This window comes from Ceratosolen solmsi, unplaced genomic scaffold, assembly GCF_000503995.2.
Source record: "Ceratosolen solmsi marchali unplaced genomic scaffold, CerSol_1.0 scaffold6, whole genome shotgun sequence".
Classification (NCBI taxonomy): domain Eukaryota; kingdom Metazoa; phylum Arthropoda; class Insecta; order Hymenoptera; family Agaonidae; genus Ceratosolen; species Ceratosolen solmsi.
Genome location: NW_011948414.1, coordinates 5351697 through 5372466, shown reverse-complemented (window position 1 = coordinate 5372466; position 20770 = coordinate 5351697). Strand labels below are relative to the sequence as shown.

The 20770-nt window shown below is 23.2% G+C and overlaps 1 protein-coding gene across 1 annotated transcript in view; it reads right to left on the bottom strand.

Annotated features, from left to right (window-relative positions):
• Positions 1-1648: 1648 nt before the first annotated feature.
• The window catches only part of Octalpha2R (alpha2-adrenergic-like octopamine receptor), a 114239-nt gene continuing 95117 nt past the window's right edge, over positions 1649-20770 (bottom strand). The window contains exons 2-3 of the mRNA XM_011506723.1: positions 8102-8506; positions 1649-2301 (exon numbers count right to left, since the gene is read on the bottom strand). Of these exons, the coding sequence (XP_011505025.1) occupies positions 1702-2301; positions 8102-8506 (1005 nt within the window). The 3' untranslated portion in view covers positions 1649-1701. The remainder of the gene's footprint in view (positions 2302-8101; positions 8507-20770) is intronic.

Below are 20770 nucleotides of genomic sequence, written 5' to 3'. Positions count from 1 at the left end.
ACCTGATTCTTTTGTACATATTCAAATATATTTATGTAACTTTATATATTATGAAAAAAAAAAATTTTATTTGAACAAAATATAATAATCTGATATTGTTGTGGATAAATGTCATTTTATTAATTAAATTAAATTCTGAGCATTCACGTGAACATTAGCATTATATTTTATAGAATATAAGTAACGATCGTAAATATTCATGCGATTTGTTTAATATTTAGGATTATAAGTAATTTGTAAAACTTAAATGATTTAGTAAAATACATCCAATGAGATTTTTAACAGAATTCATATTTAATAAATATAAATGAAATGAGAAGAAATCACGATTTATATATTGAATGGGACAAATTACCATAAAAATGTTCGGATATTCTTTTTCACATATACTTTATTACTAAAACTTGCTAAAAAGAATGTAATTTTCATCTATACCAATTGTTTGCATACGTAATTTATTGTAAAACTCTTAAAAAAAAAAAATAAATATATATATATATATATATACAGATTTATATACAGTTTAATTATACTTTACATTAATATAATTTAAACAAATGAGTAAATACGGATATATTATATGAAAATGGCAATATTATAAAATGATATATATAAAATATATAATATATAAAATGATAGATTAATTTATTTGCATGCATTTTAGTATGATGAAAAATGACTTGGTATTAACTAAAATCAAATGAATTTTCGACTTTCAGTAACAATATTTAATTAATTGCAACCATGGATAACTTGCTCGTTTGATTATTGATTCAAATTCTCGAATGCATGTAATCTTAAATTAAATTGTAATACTTAATACAACAGAGTACGATAGATTTAAACATTAAATTTTTATAATCTAATTTCTATAGATCATTTTAACGAATTCATATTTTTTCTTATTAATATTAGGTTATAATTGAATGAATATTCAAATTAAATAAAAATAGAACTAATAATTCTAAAATTATTCTCATATAATTCAATAATATTATTGATTTATTATATTACTATTATATCAGCTTATTATATTATATTAATATTGACTTTTATTTTAAGTTTTTCATTTATCTTTAAATTATCTTTAAATTTTTATTCACACCAATCAGTGTCTTTGAATTAGCAACACATAATTTCCTTTTTTCATAATATTTGTATGTTATTAATTAATTTCTTATAAATTTTAATAATATTCTTTTCTCTAATAATTTTCTTAATGAAGTTAAAAAGGTATAATTGTGAACATTATATATCTTGATCTATTTCACTAAAATTAACGCAGTACATCAGAATTATAATAAATTTTAGGCTTATATTTCATTTAGTAAATATATATGTATTATTTGTAATTATTCATTAATAATCATTAGGTATTTTTTCATATTTTTTATGGCGTTCTGATGTTTAATGGCTTGAAATTTTTAGACTAAGTATTAATGTTTTATTAAATAGAATTATGTCGACATGATTATTTTAATGGTTGAATATGCATTGATATTTTTAATAATTTGTTGATAATTAACTAATATTCTAAGTGTTGTTTTAACTTAAATTAAAAATTTAGCTTATAAATTACTTATATGAATTGTTTTATATATTAGTTGTAATTTTAAAGAATTGTCACCTTGATGAAGACTCCATGTTCTACTATTAGAAATGTAGAGAAATTCATAACATCGATAAGATATCATCATTTCCTCATTTAAATAGAATCCTGCGAAAGGCTCTCCTAAAATCCTTGTTAAACACGGTATAAATAACTGGATTGAGGGCAGAGTTCATATAGCCCAGCCAGAATGCAATTGCAAAAGCTTGCTCAGGAATCGCCAGATTTGGAAACAATGGTTTTACGATATAGAGAAAAAAGAATGGCAACCAACAGGCTATAAAACTGCCCATTATTAAACCTAAAATCAGTGTTGCCCTCTTCTCTTTTTTTCTTGCAAGTCTTCGTTTTTCGCGCTCTGGATCGCGTGGCTTCTGATGTTTCGTTTCGATCATAATATCTTTTTGATGTCGATCGTCATAATCGTGATGGTGTTGTTGCTTCAACTTCTCAATTGCTTTTCGTCCAAAAATTGGCTTACAAAAGCGTAATTTTAAGGGCTTTACAACAGCACAACGCGATACGACACCACTGTCTGACGAAGAGGGATCCAATTCCGAAACCATGTCCACGTCAATACCGACACTAGGTGCACGACATCTTACTGGAAGTCCCTGGCCGGATTGACCCTCGCCGTTTACAGAAAGAGTGGCTTTCAAATTGGACTTTTGCATCGGCATTGGTATATTTACCTGCAAATAGAAGAATTTTGAAACAGATTAATTTCATTGTCAATTTCGTTATTGATTTTAAAGAATTTAAATCCACAAATAAATAATTAATCATTACGATTAGAATATTATCATATAACAATGTAACAAAATATCTTTATCAGTTATTATCTAACAAATATTCTGTACATTATTTGGGGTACATTTTACATAAACAAAAAACTTCGTTTAAAAGCTGTTCATTTAGAAAATTTGAAATTTTTCGAAATTACATATTATTTATTTATCATTCAATGCTCTATTTGGTTAGAGATTATAATTCTCAATTAAGGAATCGAAGCTATAAAATATTTCAATCGCTAGTCCTAATAATAATTAATTATTTTTCTATTATTCACATTATGATCCACCTTTTTTTTTAATACACCGTAATCCCTTCATTCGCTTATGTTTACAAAACAAATTTTTTTTTAATAATACAATGTATATAAGCATGTAATATTTTGAAATTATTTTAACAGATATTGGATTATATTTTAGAAAAAAAATCCGTTTAATACTTTTCTTTTGAAAAATCAATTGTGTTTAATGAAGATAATAGTCACATTAATAATTTCTTGAATATTGTGTAAAGAATATAACGATATGCTCCGTGGCGCTTCGTATTTTTATCGCGCGATCTCCCAATAGCCTGGATATGTCGGCATCGGTGTCAGGGTTCTTGGGTATACGGGTGTAGTCGCGGTAATGTGCAGTGAAGAAGAAAACACGAGAAAGAAATGGATGAAGGCGGAAGGAAAACGAAGCGATAATTACAAAAACAAAAAACAATAAAAAACAAAAAAAAATTAATCATGAAATAAATAAAGTAATAAGGAAAAAGTCCAATGGGATGTTGTTTTATGTGAAATTATTAGATTGAGCTGGATTCGCAACGAATGACCTCTCTATGTCGCGGACCATAAATAAATAATAAGTAATATATTAAATAGAAGAGTTTGTCACGTATAATATAATTATACAGCACGTTACCAATAGGTTTATTATATCCGAGAAACTTGGATTCTAAAGCTCAAATTATAGACAAACGCATACATAAATGACTAAATAGTAATTATCGCTGTCAATACAAATAGGTTGATGCTTTATTGGGGCCACGCGCGGCAAAGAGGGGACGTCGAAGTTGTCGACCCGAGAGGAGGAAAGTCACAGAAGAAGCAGGGGTGCACTGACCAGAAAGGGAGGTAAAACAGCTTGGCCCCGCCTTGCGGAAAAGTACATCCTCGTTGCATTACATTGACAAACGAATGGAAGAACGCTTGAAAGGAAATGATGATGGAAGAGAAGAATGGGGAAACCAAACGAGGATAATATTCGTTGACTTACCTTTCGGTAGGAATAACCCTGTTATTCAGTTATTATCAAATATCAGTGGGGATAGAGAAGTTGGGAGTTGGTATCAAAAACATTTAAAAATTTTGGTCGTATCAAACATTTCTTTCTAGCTCATATTTAATAGTGATACTAAGCAGAAACTAATTGGTATGTTGAAGAACTAAAGGTCGACCTCTGAATGAATGACCTAACAGGGAGATGCACGCGCCATCTTGTTATACCCTTTCCGTGATACGTCAAGGTATCTTTAATTCTATCTATCTTCGCACATACGCCGAGCGTAATCGTGGCGCCTGGCGCTAGATATTTTAGCGTAAAATTGGCGTCGATCATCCCGCATACAAGTATTTAGTAATTTTCAATATATTCATATAAGACGACACGACAACAATGAGGCGTTTTATTGAAAAAATATATAAAGACTGAAGGAGCGAATTATTTGCACTTTGAAATACTACATAAATCATTTAAGAAATTATAGTTAATGGGAAATTATTTTTCTGTTGTTAATATGAATAAGTAAGGAAAATTATTTAATGTAAGACAAGATATAAGAAAGTGAAAAATCCATACTCATAATGGTAATTTAGTTAATATTAAAAAAAACAATTCTTTCTAATAATTATGAATATTTACAGCGAATTATCTATGAAACTGTATTCTTATAAATTTTATATTTATAATACCATATCAAATTGCAAAACAACAAATAATATTATAATCATAATATTGAATTGATATGTAAAATTTAATGTATTAAAATACGGTATTTAATGTAAATGTAAAATACTGAAATATCATTTGATAACTATTGCACAAAAAAATATCTAATTAATAAATTTTTTTAATATAATTTGTTTTTAATATACTTTTATTGATTTATAGGATGGCAACTATATATATAGTGAGAAACTAACGAAATACGTAAAGTATTCATCTGATTACCTATATTCTATATATATATACATATATATGCAGAATATTTTAATGGATTTTTAATGAATAAACTGAAATATTATAAATATAAATATTGTTAATAGCATTTCATTGCATTACAATTGTGGTTAATAATAAGAATAATAATAATGCTTCTTATAATTTTTTAAATAAAAAAATCATGCACATACAAGATGGCTAGCTACAATGATTACGGTACTTACATTAACATGTTTTAGAATTTTATCTGTATCAGATTATGTTTGACAAACCGAAATAATGATTTGCATGAATCAGTATTTGGCTTATAATATTGATTTTAAACTTCTTATAAATTATAATAAATTTAAAAAAATTGAAATTATAAACAGGCAATATTTGTACATCTAATTATTTATATATAAATATTATAATATTAGTTAAAAAGTTATATATGTATTAGATGGTAATATTATAATTTTATATATTAAAGTATTATTTAAGAAATTCAAATTCAATGTGCGTTACAAGATTTTTGAATGTTTTATTATAACAATTTCAAAAACAAAAAATATAGCGATGGATACAGATACAGCAAAGTACTAATATACAAACGGTATAATGAAAATTGATATTAATTTAGTAGATTCCCGAATGAAGTTTTCTAAAAGCATAGTACTGAAATTGAAATAAATTAAAAACTACATTAACTTGAAAGTAGTCATTACAATTTTTTGTTATATACATACGTACATAGATAATTTATGCTTTTATTTTAAATTTAATACACTTGTACCAAATTATAATAAGGAAATTAAAAATTCATTATTAAACTATTAATGTATTTCTACTATGCATCATCCATTATATGTTGGCGTGCGTATGCGCACTTATATAACTATATACACACGTATGTACAACAGCATTCTCTATAGTTATTCGTTTTTAGGCTATAGATACATGTAGTAAAGATTATTTTTATTAAAATCCAATTATATGTAATATTTATATATAATTATTTATATTATATAATAAAATTAATATATTAATGATCACATAATTAAATAAATTAAACTTGTGTACTATTTTTCTTATATTTTTCAGAATATCACGTTATATTAATACTTATCTTTCTCAATATCACATTTCAGAAAACATGTATATTATTCACATAATCATCAAATTTATCGAGAAAAACATGCATCTAATAACATAGTTATTGATTATACAATATTTCAAGATGCTCCATAATGTCTAAAAGCATTAAAATTAATATTTTAAGATAGTGTTGCCGTCTTATATAACATTTTTATATTTACGGATAATTCATATGATTGTTGTATATATAGTGTGTAAATAAAGGAAAAGAAAGAAGGAACAAATCGTGTATTTTATGAATTAAATATAAAATGCAGCAAGTGTTTTAGTAGTACCAGAAAGGTATTTCAAATATTTATTTCATTAGTATTTGAAACAATGATTTTAAAATAAAAAGTATATTGGGTAAGTACAGAAAAATATTAATTTATTATCCGAATTAGTATTGAGAAACTACTGATTGGAACTTGAAAAGAGAGCTAGTTAACGATCATGTAATAAATAATAAGTATTTACGTGAAGCTAGACTGCGTTACGAAGGAACATTATTATGTCGATATTGGTAAATATATTACATCGTAAATTATCAACGGCACATAATTTAATATACAACATTATTACTGTGTCGGACTGTAAAAATTCATTTTAAATTTTATTAAAAGACTTCCTACTTTGTACTAAGTCATGTAGATTTAAGTAGATTTTTAGATTTAGTACTTACTAAATTTATTGATAAACCACCGCTATAAGCTACCATTTATACTACTTTCTAGTAGTATACTTAAATATTCTACGAATGTATATATATATATATATATATATATATATATATGTATATATATATATCTTAGTAATTTGAATATTAGTCTTTAGAAATGAATTCGCAAGCAATGCATACCATATATCAAACATAAACTTAACCTGCCTCAATTCTGATCTTTTAAACTATTTTTATACAATATATGTACATTAAATACTATGTAATTAGCATAATAATATTGGCCCTATAATTAAATATATAACATTTTCTTCCTTATTATGTCTTTGATCTATGTTATAGTTAATATTTTATAACATCAAAGTAACAGTATATACCGCGTTATACAATTTCCCCTCATTTATATTTTATTATCGAAATTAATATACAAATCTTACACATCTTACACATTTTTGTACACATTTTAATTTAAATAAATATTTATAGATATTTGTATGTCGATTCACATTTTATGGTGCACATGGTGAGAACTGTTGTTAAATATTTTCACCGCCCGTTAAAATAATCATTAATTCCTGATTAACGAAGGATCTATTGTCTCTTTAGAGTGTAACTAATTTATTAATATTTTCTTCGTTAATTTTAAAAACGAATCTATTTATATATAATAAAATTTACTTTAATGTGAGTTGTTTTAGATTTCTGTTCATTCCGCATTTTTATAACGAAGAAGCCTGTACAGTTTATAAAAAAATCTAGCAAAAACAAATATATGTCATTAGTTATTTCATACATACTTTATATATACATATATTTATACGTATATTTGTACATATAATTTGGACATAAATTTTTATTTATTTGTAAATTAAGAATTAATACCAATATGCTACTTAACTCATAACCATTAATATAAAATAATTTTATTCTCGATTCAACTATTTCATAAAAAATATAATAATATTATTAAAATATATGTTATAATGAACTATTAGGTTAAATTTTAATAAAATAATAAAATTTTGAATCAGTAAGATCACTAAAAAAATTAATAGTATTACATTTATTGATGTAGTCTAAATACTTGAAATAATAATTGAGATAATTTAGTTTATGGAATATTTTAAATCTAAAGTTAAATGAAATTGTTTAAATAATATAAAATTGTATGTGTATATCAATTTGTATAAATGAAATTTTAAAATTAGATAAGTATTGTTAATGTAGTAAATTTGATTCGCGAATGAAAAGATGGAAACAAAATTCAAATTTTATTTTGTATGACATCAAAACTATCAAAATTTAAATTAATATAAATATAGAAAAATATATAGAGAGTGTTTATTAAGTTATTATAATTATTTCATTCATCGTTAAAAATAATTAAAAAATAGTAATTTTATATATAATGACCATTATTCATCTTTAGTTTCATATAGTTACTTATCAACATTATTCTCGTTATATTATTTGAAAAAATTATTATTATTATTATTAAATACGATATGACGTTATCTAAATTAACACGTCCATAAGGTAAAATAAAAACGTAAAATTTTTTTTTTTAAAAAATTTTTTAAAAAATTTAAAAAATTAAAAAACATTTTCATTATTCATATTAAATAAATTATATATAATATCGTGACTAACACAATTTTGTCAAACCAACTATAGATTATTCCATTATTATATTACCTTAAGAGTATCTTTTTCTTCCATTGGTATATTACCACCTCCGGGGTCGGCCTCAGAGGTACTTATATCACTTGCAAAGTCACAGGTAACTATGGGAATTTGCACAGGTTGATTTTCTATGGTGGCTACATTTTCCATGGCCAATCCAGGTGTCTTATTCTGATCACTGCTACTGCCCAAATCAGCTTTTTCAATGCTCATTGGATGGGTAAAACTCGTCTGATGAATGTTTGGTGATTCGGAAGGCGGTATCATCGGTCGCAGTCGTTGAGGTTTACGAATACCACGACGCGCCCGAGCCTTCGCCGCAAAGTAGATCCGTATATAGACGAATACCATGATGCAAGAGGGAATATAGAAGCTACCAAGTGCTGAATATAGTACATAACCAATGTCCTCTGATAACTGTAAGCAGAAAAATCATTATTACTGATTAATATTCAGATTATGGATTCAGATTATAATAATTTATTTATTATTATTTGTTAATATTTTGATTCAACATGTATATCATATATAACTGCAGATAATTCGAGTAAGAAACGAGCTTTAGAACAAGTTTTTACAACAAATAAAGTTGCATTTTAATTATAGGTATATTCAGATTTATATTTTCAAAACCATAAAAATCATTTTAATAAAACATTAACATTGCCCATCGAGTATATGTCTTAATAAAATTCTTTTATAAATTGTTTAAAACAAAATTTTAATCGTGAAATTCGCAACTGCCTGTTTTTAAAAATTTTTCCTATCTCGCTTCAAATAATTAAATTTAACGTATTAGCTATATAATCAATCTATTTAAAAAAGTAAAAATATATTGCACATCAAATCTTGAATAAAAATTTAAATACTAAACTTAAAATAATAAATAAATAAAATAATTGTTGATAAGTAACAAAAAAATTGCAAACGATTTAATTTGAGAAGATTATTTCAGAATTTTAATTAGTAACTACTTTTTTTTTATATATGTACATCTAACAATAATAATATATATAATGTTAATATGCAATACCAGAAAATAGTATTATCATAAAATTTAATTCGTTCAAAAATCATTAAAGCATACGTACAAGTACTTATATTCTTAATTCTATCAATAATTGTCAATTAGTTACTTATTCAGTATACTACTTCAATGGGCTGTTTAAAATTTCTTTAATTATTAAAGACTTATATAAAAATCCTAGATTACAAGACGGAGAAATATTTTATCACAATTATTTTATTGTTTTTAAATAAGATATTTAATTTCAATTCTGACATTTTATTGAATAAGAAATTAATTACGTATGACCAATTAAATCAATCGATCATACTTTTTCTAATATATTTAATATTTTTATTTATATAGTGAAGAATAACAAAGAAATTACGTAACCTTTATTTCAGCAGGGAAGAAATAATATAGTTTTATTATGATTATTATAAAGAAATACTAATTATTATAATTAATTTTCATAGACAAACGAAGAAAGCTAGTTTTTTGTTTGAATTAAAAAGAAAATTTAATATCTTAAAAAACTAAACTTCATAAATTTTAGGCTGCTCTAAACATTTATTATCATAGATTTGTAAATTAAATCATATTGGAATAAACATATAAAAATAACTTATACATATATAAATACGAATTTATATTTGTATATACTTCTGAAGAAATTGATATGGTCATGCATATTAAGTTTAAATTACTATATTTTGAATTAATATATTCAGTTTAATTATTTTTTTAAATTACATTGTATAAGGTCATAGGTAATTGTTTCGCAATAAAAAAATGTATAATTTATATACATTTTTAAATATTATTTTATAAATATAAATATTTTATAAATCGTGTATATTTCTAATGACCTTTTATTTATATAATATTTACTTTCTTTGAAATGAAATTTATAATATTTAATAATATTTTTAAATTGCTTTATATATTTCATATCATTTAACTCTAAAATATGTTTTATTTTATTACATAGCCCGTACAATAGCATAATACGATATAGAAACTTACCTAAACAAGTATGATTTCATAAAAATCATATATAACTTTTTCTATGGCAGCAAGTTTTGCTATCGATCATTCTGTCTCATATTCTATATATTATATTAAAAAATTTCTTATAACATACTATAAAATTATATCAAGAATTTCGTTTAGAAAATTTTAAAGATTTGTATATATATATATATATATATATATATATATATATATAAATTAATGTGTTCGAAACATTAAGATAAATATAATTTTTCCATGTCATTGATTATTATCGAAATCTTGAATATCCTAATATCCTATCCCAAATTCTATGTAGAAAGTATACAAAATGCCATACGAAAAATCAACACAGAATTATATTTTCAACCATTATGAACAATTATTAAGTAATACTGTATAAGTTATGAAATTAATGAAGAATAATTATGAAGAGAAGTTAATTCTTATTAGACATAATATAGCAACTTTATAAAAAAATACTTAAAGTACATTTAGCTTATTTTATTGAAATTATAGAGGAAAATACGTATGTAATATACCTGTGGAAATGTATGTATGTGTGAAAATTTTTTTTGTTTTAATAAAGTATTAAAAACAATTTTTGATTATCGTAAATTATTATCTCGATAGTTTTTCATTATATTTTGTAATAGTATTTAACAGTATAACAAAATCATTTATAAATTCAATATTTAATTTTAAATCTAATGAAAATATAAAAATTATAAAATATATTATTTAAAAATATGAATTTTCAAGAGATTCACAATACTTGATAATGAAATAATTAACAACCAATATATTATTGTAATTAATATTAAAAAACTTTATTGGTAATGTTTCGTTTCAAAGTAACATTTAACTAGCTTTGACAATAGCTAATTGTTAAATATTACACATCTTATTTATATTATCTAATATCAGTATAATACCGAGTAAAATAATATAATAAAATGTTCTTTAGTAGATTTAAATGAATATATATATATGTTATAAGTATGATAATTAGTACTTTTAAATTAATATATGTGCACATGTGGAAAAGAAATGGTAATGCATCTGTAATAAGTATGACGTGAATAGTGCAAGTGTTCACTGACAACGGCTTAATGATTTTCTTTCAAAATGTGTTCTAGCAATTATTCGCATGTTTATATAAGAAGAAAAGATACTATAAATATAAACAATTTGTTATTTTCGTAAGGATAGTTTGATTCTTTTAAATCCTACTTGATATTTATCTACAATTTACATTACTATTATCAATTATTTATTTATTTATCAGAATAATTTTTAGATTTGTATGTTTTAAGTATTATATTGGCATTTATATATTCTATTTATATATTATATGTCAATTTTCTAAATCCTAGAGTTTCTTAAAAATTATATTTTAATAGTAATTTTAGACTATAACATTAAAAAAAAAAATATTATCACCTATTATACTGCAGTGCCTAAACAATTCGATCGGTTCCAAGATATATTTCAGGCACGCAACTCAATGCATATTTCATCAATAGTAGATAATATCTTTGATAAGATTATTGAGTTCTCCTTCATAGAGTATTTGATCATGTTCGAATATTCATTTAATTTAAATATGCATTAAACCAGCGACAAAACAAAATTAAAATTGCTGCCAAATTTTTTAAGTATATTCTTTATAGGAAAACGACATTTATTGAAATATTGCTTGTATCCCTTTTAAGTAAACATAATTATAAAGTGACTACTTGGGAATGATCGAGTAAGAGAATAGAGAAATTACTAGAGTAATTGAACATTGAAATAAATGGGTGGAAATTAAAAATCGATTTTACTTCAATAGTAAATCTATCAAGTATTTTAGTGGTAAATAAAAGATCATTTATCATCCATTTATAAAATGTTTGAAAAGTTGTAATATCTAAATAACTCTATTTAAAAAAAAAAAAAAAACTTTTGAAATTATGTTGCAATAACGAATAAAATTTATTTCTCCTCTAACATTGCACAAAATATTATTTGTAACGAGTGTTAAAATTATAACAAATTATATTTAAAATATTAATCGAAATTTGAAATTAAATATATTACTGCTTAGTATCAGGAAGAATTAAAGCTCAGCCATCAATCAATTCCAACATATTAATTTAGTAATCAATGATTACTTGAAATATTGTTTATATCTATATTACTTTTTGAGTCAAAGAAACATAATATTTTCATCAATTATACGATGAACTTTCTTATAATAGGATGTAATAATATTAAAAAATGTTTCCTCTTATTTACACATTGTTTAAACGAGTAAATATGAAAGTTATCTGATTATATGCGAATATTGAAATTTATTTTAAAATAATAATTTCGTTTATCAATAAATTTATAGCTTTATGGAATCGTTCATTATATTTATTTACATTTTGATTTTATTTATTTTATTAGTAATTGAATGATACAAAATTTAAGAAGCAAATCGATAATATATCTAAGAAATATAATGAAACAAATTATATAGAACACCTACCAATATATATTGTGTTGTAAAATAAAAAAAAAATTTTTTCTCGAATAATATTTGTTTATTAATTGTTATTTGGTATATTACATTAAGTCATGTATGAAATTCTCTCCACATCAATATAATCATTAAATTTTTTTTAAAATGTTTTTAAGCTATATAAGGATAATAAATCAATTAAATTTTAAATCATCGATCAACATTACCATTAATTAATTGTAATCAAGAGACTGAAAAACATTTTAAATATTAATAATATTTTTGTTTGAAAAATTTCTGAAATAACTTTCTACGTATTTAATATTTGCATAATTTTAATTTCATCTTCCTATGAATGAAACTAAAATAACAAATTTTTCTTTAATTAAAGAAACTTAAATTGTGGCAGTTTAATTAATATATCATTTAATTATAACCTCTTTTAGTTTTCTGAGAGCCAATAAAAACTATGACCAACTTTTTTGTAGAAACAATTTTCTTCATCAGTAGTTAGTGGATTAAAAGAAATCTAATCGATTGTTAATATTAACATTTATAACATATTTAAAACTGTTGTATTATTTCAACAAAATGAGTATAAGTATAATTAATGTATATTATAAATATTGAGCTACAGTCTCTTATTAAAAGTTAAATATTTTAAAGATATATTTTCAATTGACATAATTTTAATTTAACTTAAGAACTAAAGAAATTTTAATGTAAATTTCAAAATAAATTTTTGACATTCAGTTATTGCATTTATAAAAGTTTCAGTATAGAAGAATGAAAGATCTTGATACCCACGATGCATATTATTTGTATTTAAATTATAAATGAAGTAATACTTATCTGCACACATTGGTTTACATTGAAATTTTTTTTTATGGAAGTTATACCTACATAGTAATGCATTTTCTATCGCATTGTTTCATTTTTCATTGTTCAAAAGCACATTTTTTTCATTGCGAATATTCCATCTGATTCATAAATAGTTGCATATTGATTGATTTAAACGGTTTTGTTTCTTCATTTACTTAGAAATTTGTATCCTTACATTACTTATGAATCTTTAAATTCTTTATTAATTGTATCACTAATTATGTAAATTCATACAGAATCACAATAGAGTTGTTAATTATTAATAATTTACGATAAATATAATTAATTGCAATTTTATATATTATGTCCATTTATAAACTTGTTCTGATTTTTAATATTAATAGTAATAATCAATTGTTAAATATACTCTTTCATTGTGACAAACGAATAGCCGAGCACACAAAAACGCATAAACGCGCACATACAAACACTTGCACAAATTATTTATTTATATATTCAGATTAAAAATGTAATAAGAAATTAAAAATACAATTTTCGTAAATCATTTTTTTTATATCTACATTAATTTTTAATTCGAATTTATTCATGTTCACGATAGCATTTTATATTTTCCTTTATTATCTTACATTAAGAAAAAAAAGTAATTACGTTAGTATTTTCCACTGCTGTTTACAATTATGCGTGAATTTAACATAAGTTTATCCTCCAAGTTTTTACTAACATTATATAAAACGTGATCTCTTTAATCACTCGGATTTAATTTTCTAAATTTGCTTTTATGAATTAAAGCAAATTAACAAATTAGAAACCTCAACTTTTCGTGATACTATAAAACGAAAATAGTGTATAAATTAGATGTCGGGTGAGCTGCCCCTCAGCAGTTTAAGCCGTATATCTAAGTCTTCAGCAGCAGAGAAAGAGGTCAATGAGCTTTCTTTCAATTTTCTCTAAATAATAATTATGATACATTTTGTTTCCCAATTCATTCATACAAACATTTTTAATGCAAGGATGGATGAAATAATTATGAACTACTTTATTTTGACGAAAGTAATACAAATAAAATGCGTTTCTTCTTAATGCTCTAAAAACTTAGCACGAAATGGCACTTACTTTTCAAACTTTCTTTTACCTTTCAACCTGTAGATTATGCGATAAATTATGAGTGAAAATAATAAGTCTTAAAAATAATAATCAATTTGATGTTTGGCTTGGGGTAACGTATGGCTCGCAGGCATCAGGTACGGGAAAAGATGCGTCATGCGCACTTGGACAGCGGAAAAGTAGAGGGCAGTGGTGGATGAGTCTTTACGTTTTTCTTGCGGCATCAGTTGATGCAGCGAGTCCTATATGAAAAACTAGGCAGTTTTTGTTGTTGTATTCATATTTTATTTATCATAAGTGGAAGCTCGTTTTATCTCTTACTTCCTTCCTTTTATATTTCACCATTACATATACACACTCTCTCTGTGCTTTTCACTGCCCAACTCCCCATTTCTCCTTCACTGCATTTCTCTTTATTCTGTTCAGAGTAACTACAGCAGATTATAAGAACAGGCCTTCTGGTAAAGACATATTTTAAATAACACCATATTAAGAAATCAAACATATACAAAAATTCCTTCTGCATTAAAAACAACAGTTTTTAATGTTTCAAGTTCGTTTGGGACTTATTTAGGATTAAAATATGATTGCATATGTTTCGGTTACATTAGCATTATATATCGTTTATATTAACATTGAAAGATCTACATTGATGCATTATAACACATTTTGTTAAATATTTATTAATATAATATAATAACATCAAAATCTGAATTTAATTAAACGTTACTACATACATAAAATTAATTCTTTAAAAATTCACTTTATATAATCATTATTTATCTGATATTTTGAAATAAGTATTGAAATAAATCACATTTTCAAAAACTATGCTAGACTATAATTTTTTTAAATTTCCTATTGCTTGTAAATTCAAACACTTTAAAGTTTCTAAATTACTAGCACAGGATAAAGAATGCAAACAATCACTGAGGTACCATAAATTTCTTTACGAAAAAATTTTCATGTTTTTTCTAAAATTACATTATATAAATCAAAATATCTATCTTTTCAAATATTCGAGTATCAGAAAATAATAAAATCAATCAATTCTAAGAATTTCTTATAATCATAAATTTTCTAAATATATTTGATATTAAAAGAAAATTGAAATTATTCTAATTTTGCTAAACTCGATTTCCAAAGAATTTCAACTTGTACTCTTCATTTGTTAAATATGTAAAATCAATAAAAATTTTAATGCATAAATACAAAAATTATTCAACAACTGACTATGTCTTTTTAAAAAATTTAAATTCATCCTAACTGAGTTATTAAATTATATCCTTTGATCTCATTTCACTTCTCTTCATAAATCCTCTTCACAATTTGCCATCACTTTTTAAATAAATGTAGTCAACTTAGTATCATTTATCATCCTTCTACGTTTTTTGCAATTATCTCGTGTTAAATCAGGTTCTATTCATTCATCTATTTCTTCACTTCTACTATACTTCCAGTTACTACGAAATTTCTCTCTTCATTCTTCATCTGTCTTTTATATCATATCCGTCACGTCACTCTTCATTTTATCTGCCTATTTACTTCATTCACTATACCACGTTATCTATGTTCCTTTTTTTTTTTTTTTTTTTAATATCTTCTCATATATTAAATTTATTTCTAAGTAAATTCTTTATGCATATTTTTAGACAACTTTTTAAAATAATTGGGATAAGGGTATTACATATATTTTTAAAACTTTAACTTTGGTATTAATTTTATGACATAATGATGTGTATTGAAAATCTATAGTATTTAATGTCTATATGTTTATTTTAAACTGGAAAAATATTTAATCTTGTAAAGTTCAGTATGCTTGGCATTGCCTAAATTGAAAATGAATATTAATAATTTTGAGGTTTATACAAATTTCTAAAATGAAAATTTCATCTTTACAAATTGCAGTTTCTATACACAAATTTCAACGTACACGTATTATAATTTTGGAATCGATATTCAATATGTTAATATTAATAAAAAATTAGTTTTTATTTAACTCAAAATAAATATAACAGCAATATCTGAACTTTATCTATTAGTAATTTATAAATATATTTCATATTACTATAAATGAAACTATTTGTCAATTTTAATAGCTTTCAAGGATATTATTAATCATAAATAGTCGAAAATTATTTTGTGTAATAAGAAATCTTTTATTGAATGTTGATCGCTATAATTAATACCTTTATAAGTTAAAAATAAAAAAATGTAAAATTTGTATTTTTTTAATATCCGAATTATACGGGAAGTAATAAATGACAACGGGGGAAAAGTTAAAAAATTAAATAATATTTTTTCTATACAACAATATAGATTGCTATAAAAAATTATAACAATAAGAATTATTTCTTAGTTATAATATATTAGAAGATAAATCTCTCGTGTATAGATTTTATGTAATAATACTAATGAATCTTGATATATAAATTTGAAATAACATCTGTAATAGTATTTATAAAATTCTAAATTATTATGTAATGGCTATTAAAACTACGCGCATTAATCCTCGCAGTTTAAATAATTTTCATTATTGATGATTCTTCCAGAATTAATAAAGAATATAAAGTTTTGTATTACTTATTTTCATGGCAAAAGTTTAAATTGAATTAATAAAAGTATTATCTGGATAGCATATTTTATCTAATCTAATTATTGCTTATAACATTTGAAAAAAAGTTATATTGCTCAATTGTAAAGACTTTTAGAAAAAATCATATTTAAAATTTCTGAAAGTGTCATAGTCTAAAGTAGCTCTAGAAAACTAGTATAAATTTAATAACTTCTTACTTTAATATATGTTCTAAAGTAATTAGCTTTACGTTCATTCTGTTTTATTCCTATTGCTACAATCACAGGCAATTCTAAATCAAAATTTAATCAATTAAATTTTTATAGCATTAAATATAATTTATATTTCTCGAAAGAATAGAAATATATATATATATATATATTTCATTATTTATTTATTTATATACAATACCCACATGCATATTACTTTTTCGCAATTATACTACAATAATTATTTTTAATTTTACAACTGTAACTTTAAATCTTATTTTATTTTAGCTTCTCTAATTTTTCCATAATTGCATTTTAGTTTTAATCTCTCTGCCTATTGAATATGAGAGTAAAAATCATAAAGTCCTTTTTAGAAATACTGACCAGTTGTATAGAGGATTTAATACAAAAAAAAATCACTTACGCGGTTCTATTGCTAGTTTTCAGGTAAACAGGCCAAGTATGCAATTTCAAGTAGCTCATTATGTTGATGCCTTCGGCTCATTTCGTAACACGCTCGTCTACTTTTCCACGTATGACTAAATATTTCTCATAAATTAAAAATTATAAATGTACATGCACATAGGTAAGAATCGTTTCCTATCTACACATCAAATAAACATGTTTAAATAAATATTTATGTTATTTTTAAACAATTCCTGAAACTGTACAAAAATTTCAACTTAATTTTATTGTTATCAGCAAATTTATTTTTAAAATATTTAATATATACTGAATGCAATAATTAAAAAAATAATATATTATTTAACAAATATTATTATAATGAAAATTCTTTGATAAATAATTATTCAAGTAAGAAAATTTTTTTCCCAGGATCTTGTTAAAATTTTAAGTTTACATTAATATGCTAACTTATAAAAATGTGATATAATGAGATTCTTTTAAAGGGTATAAAGATTATTGAATATAATAAGAAAATTTTATAAAGTATTTACTAATAATTAAAAAATATTAGTAATAAAAATACATCAATCGGTGCATATGTCTCGTATTTAATTCGACCTTAAATTTAACCTGCAAACGTATTCATTTGGAATTTGAGTTGGATGATACATATAATTTACTTTTCATTTCTGACATTTCATTTCTTATCAGTTTTATATTATAAACTTAAAACTACGATATCAATACAAGTTTTAATTAATTTTTTCAAGTTTTCGTATTTTTGAAAATTATTCAAACGGAAGGATTTTTAAGGTAAATTGAAATCAAGTAAACTTTAATATCGTAACATATTTTAATATAACCCGAACTTCGGTGTAAGAGCTTTCTTAATTGCATTTATTGTTCTTGATTAAAAGGTGGAAATTAATGAAGTACTTCGTATCCAATATCAGAAAAAAAGTTGTAGTAAAGGTGACTAAAATTGAGATTTCGTTTTCTATTTCATGATTATAGATTATGTTTCGTTTTTTTTTTTTTTTATTTATTTTTTTTTTTTTTTTTTTTTTTTTTTTTTTTTTTGTTTATTATGGATTTGAATCTGTACTAATTATTTTGATAAGAGTTATACACAAATAGATTTATAAATACGCATATAATCAATGACACTTCAGTCTATTGATATTATCGAATTATAGCCTAAAATTTTGTAAAGCGACATTGTTCCGTAAATTTGCACTTCACTTTCAAAATCAATTTTAATTTATTACACTGAATTTCTCTCAATTATCACAGAATAAAATTATATATTTACAAGCATTTGATATTTTATGTTACTGCATTGAAAAGTATGTTGAACTTATTAGGCGGTGCAAAGTGTTGAACGCGTAAACAGTTGCCGATGTCTTTAATATCCTTATATTCTACGTCCTTTGTATAACATTTTGATACTACAGCGCAAGAAAGTATTTGGTTTATAATTGCTTTCATAAATTGAACTGACGTTAAACATGAGATGAAACAGACTTCCTATGAAAGTTACAACCCTTAATACAGAAAAGGTACAAAACAACTTCTTGAAGATATTGATAACAAACATTATTAATAGTTTTTATATTGTGTAATGCATCTGAGTACGCGAACGAGTACTTAAATTTATTATTTATGAATTTTACAAATATCAATGTGCAATTTTTAATTACAAATTTATTCCTACTAGTACAGAATTTATAACTGCTAAATTGATTTATTAAATTTTATATATATTATATAAAATGAAAAATTTAAATCGAAAATTGAGTTATATCATAAATATTATAATCATTATCATAATCAAATATTAGAAATGTTTACATTAAGTTTCATATAAAATTAAAGGAATAATTAATATTCATTAATTAGAATAATAAATATCCTCTTTTCATTTTGTATATATATTCATATACTTTACACGCACTTCCTTCTATTTCTCTTTTCTGTTTTTTAGGTAGTTATTTTAATATTTTTATTCTGTTGTTTACTCTTTTTACCCTATTATTCTCAACGTGAGTTCTTCATCTACATATATTCACTTCATTGACTTTAAATGTTTGTATTCGTATTATCATTATTTATTCTTTTTTACAAGATTATATTACTTTCAATGCTATAATTTTCTCAATATTTTCTTCTAACTTCATTATTATTTCTAAACAATTTTAGTTTATTTATTTCAATATTTCGTATTTGCCAAACATTTTTCTGTGTTTATTTATTAAAATTCTATCGTCTGTCTAGTATCTATTCGCCTGTATGATTTCTTCTTTTTCAATATTCTTTGTATAGTGGTTCTGCATTTTCTCTGCACCAGTTCAACATATGCTTTTATCGTTTATTCAGTTTTTTTTCTTGATGTTGCTTTAATTCCTATTTGTTATATTTTTTTATCCAATTATTGTAATTCTTTATTGTATTTATTTTTCCATTTCATATTTTTAATATTAATTGTTTATATATTATCTTGGTACTTTTATCTTTGACTTTATGAAGTGAGCTATTTCTACATACTACTATTATTTTTCTATGTAAAAATAATTTCCTCACGGTCATTTAATCTTAATCTACCATAGTTGTAATCTGTTATAATAATTAAAGTGATTGAATTATATACGAAATTATGATAATATTATACTTTAAAAATAAAATAATATAAAATCAGCGTGAAATATAAAACGAAATAAAAATTAAAACAAATTTTCTGTAATTTTATATCTCAGATGATTCTGTATGGTAAACATCAAAAGAAAATGATGAAAGAACTTTAGCCATACTACGATTATATAACTACTACAAAGAGGATGGGGACTTATTATTAGTTTCAAAACATGATTAATTAATACTAATGACTAGAAATATCGAGGAAATAAGAAGAAATAATGAAATACTTTGTTTCCTATTAGTTTATAATATCTAATAATAATAATTGATAATAATCATTATTCGATAAATAAGTTAATTAATATGATTATAATTTAATTTTAATTAATATAATTTTCATTAATAT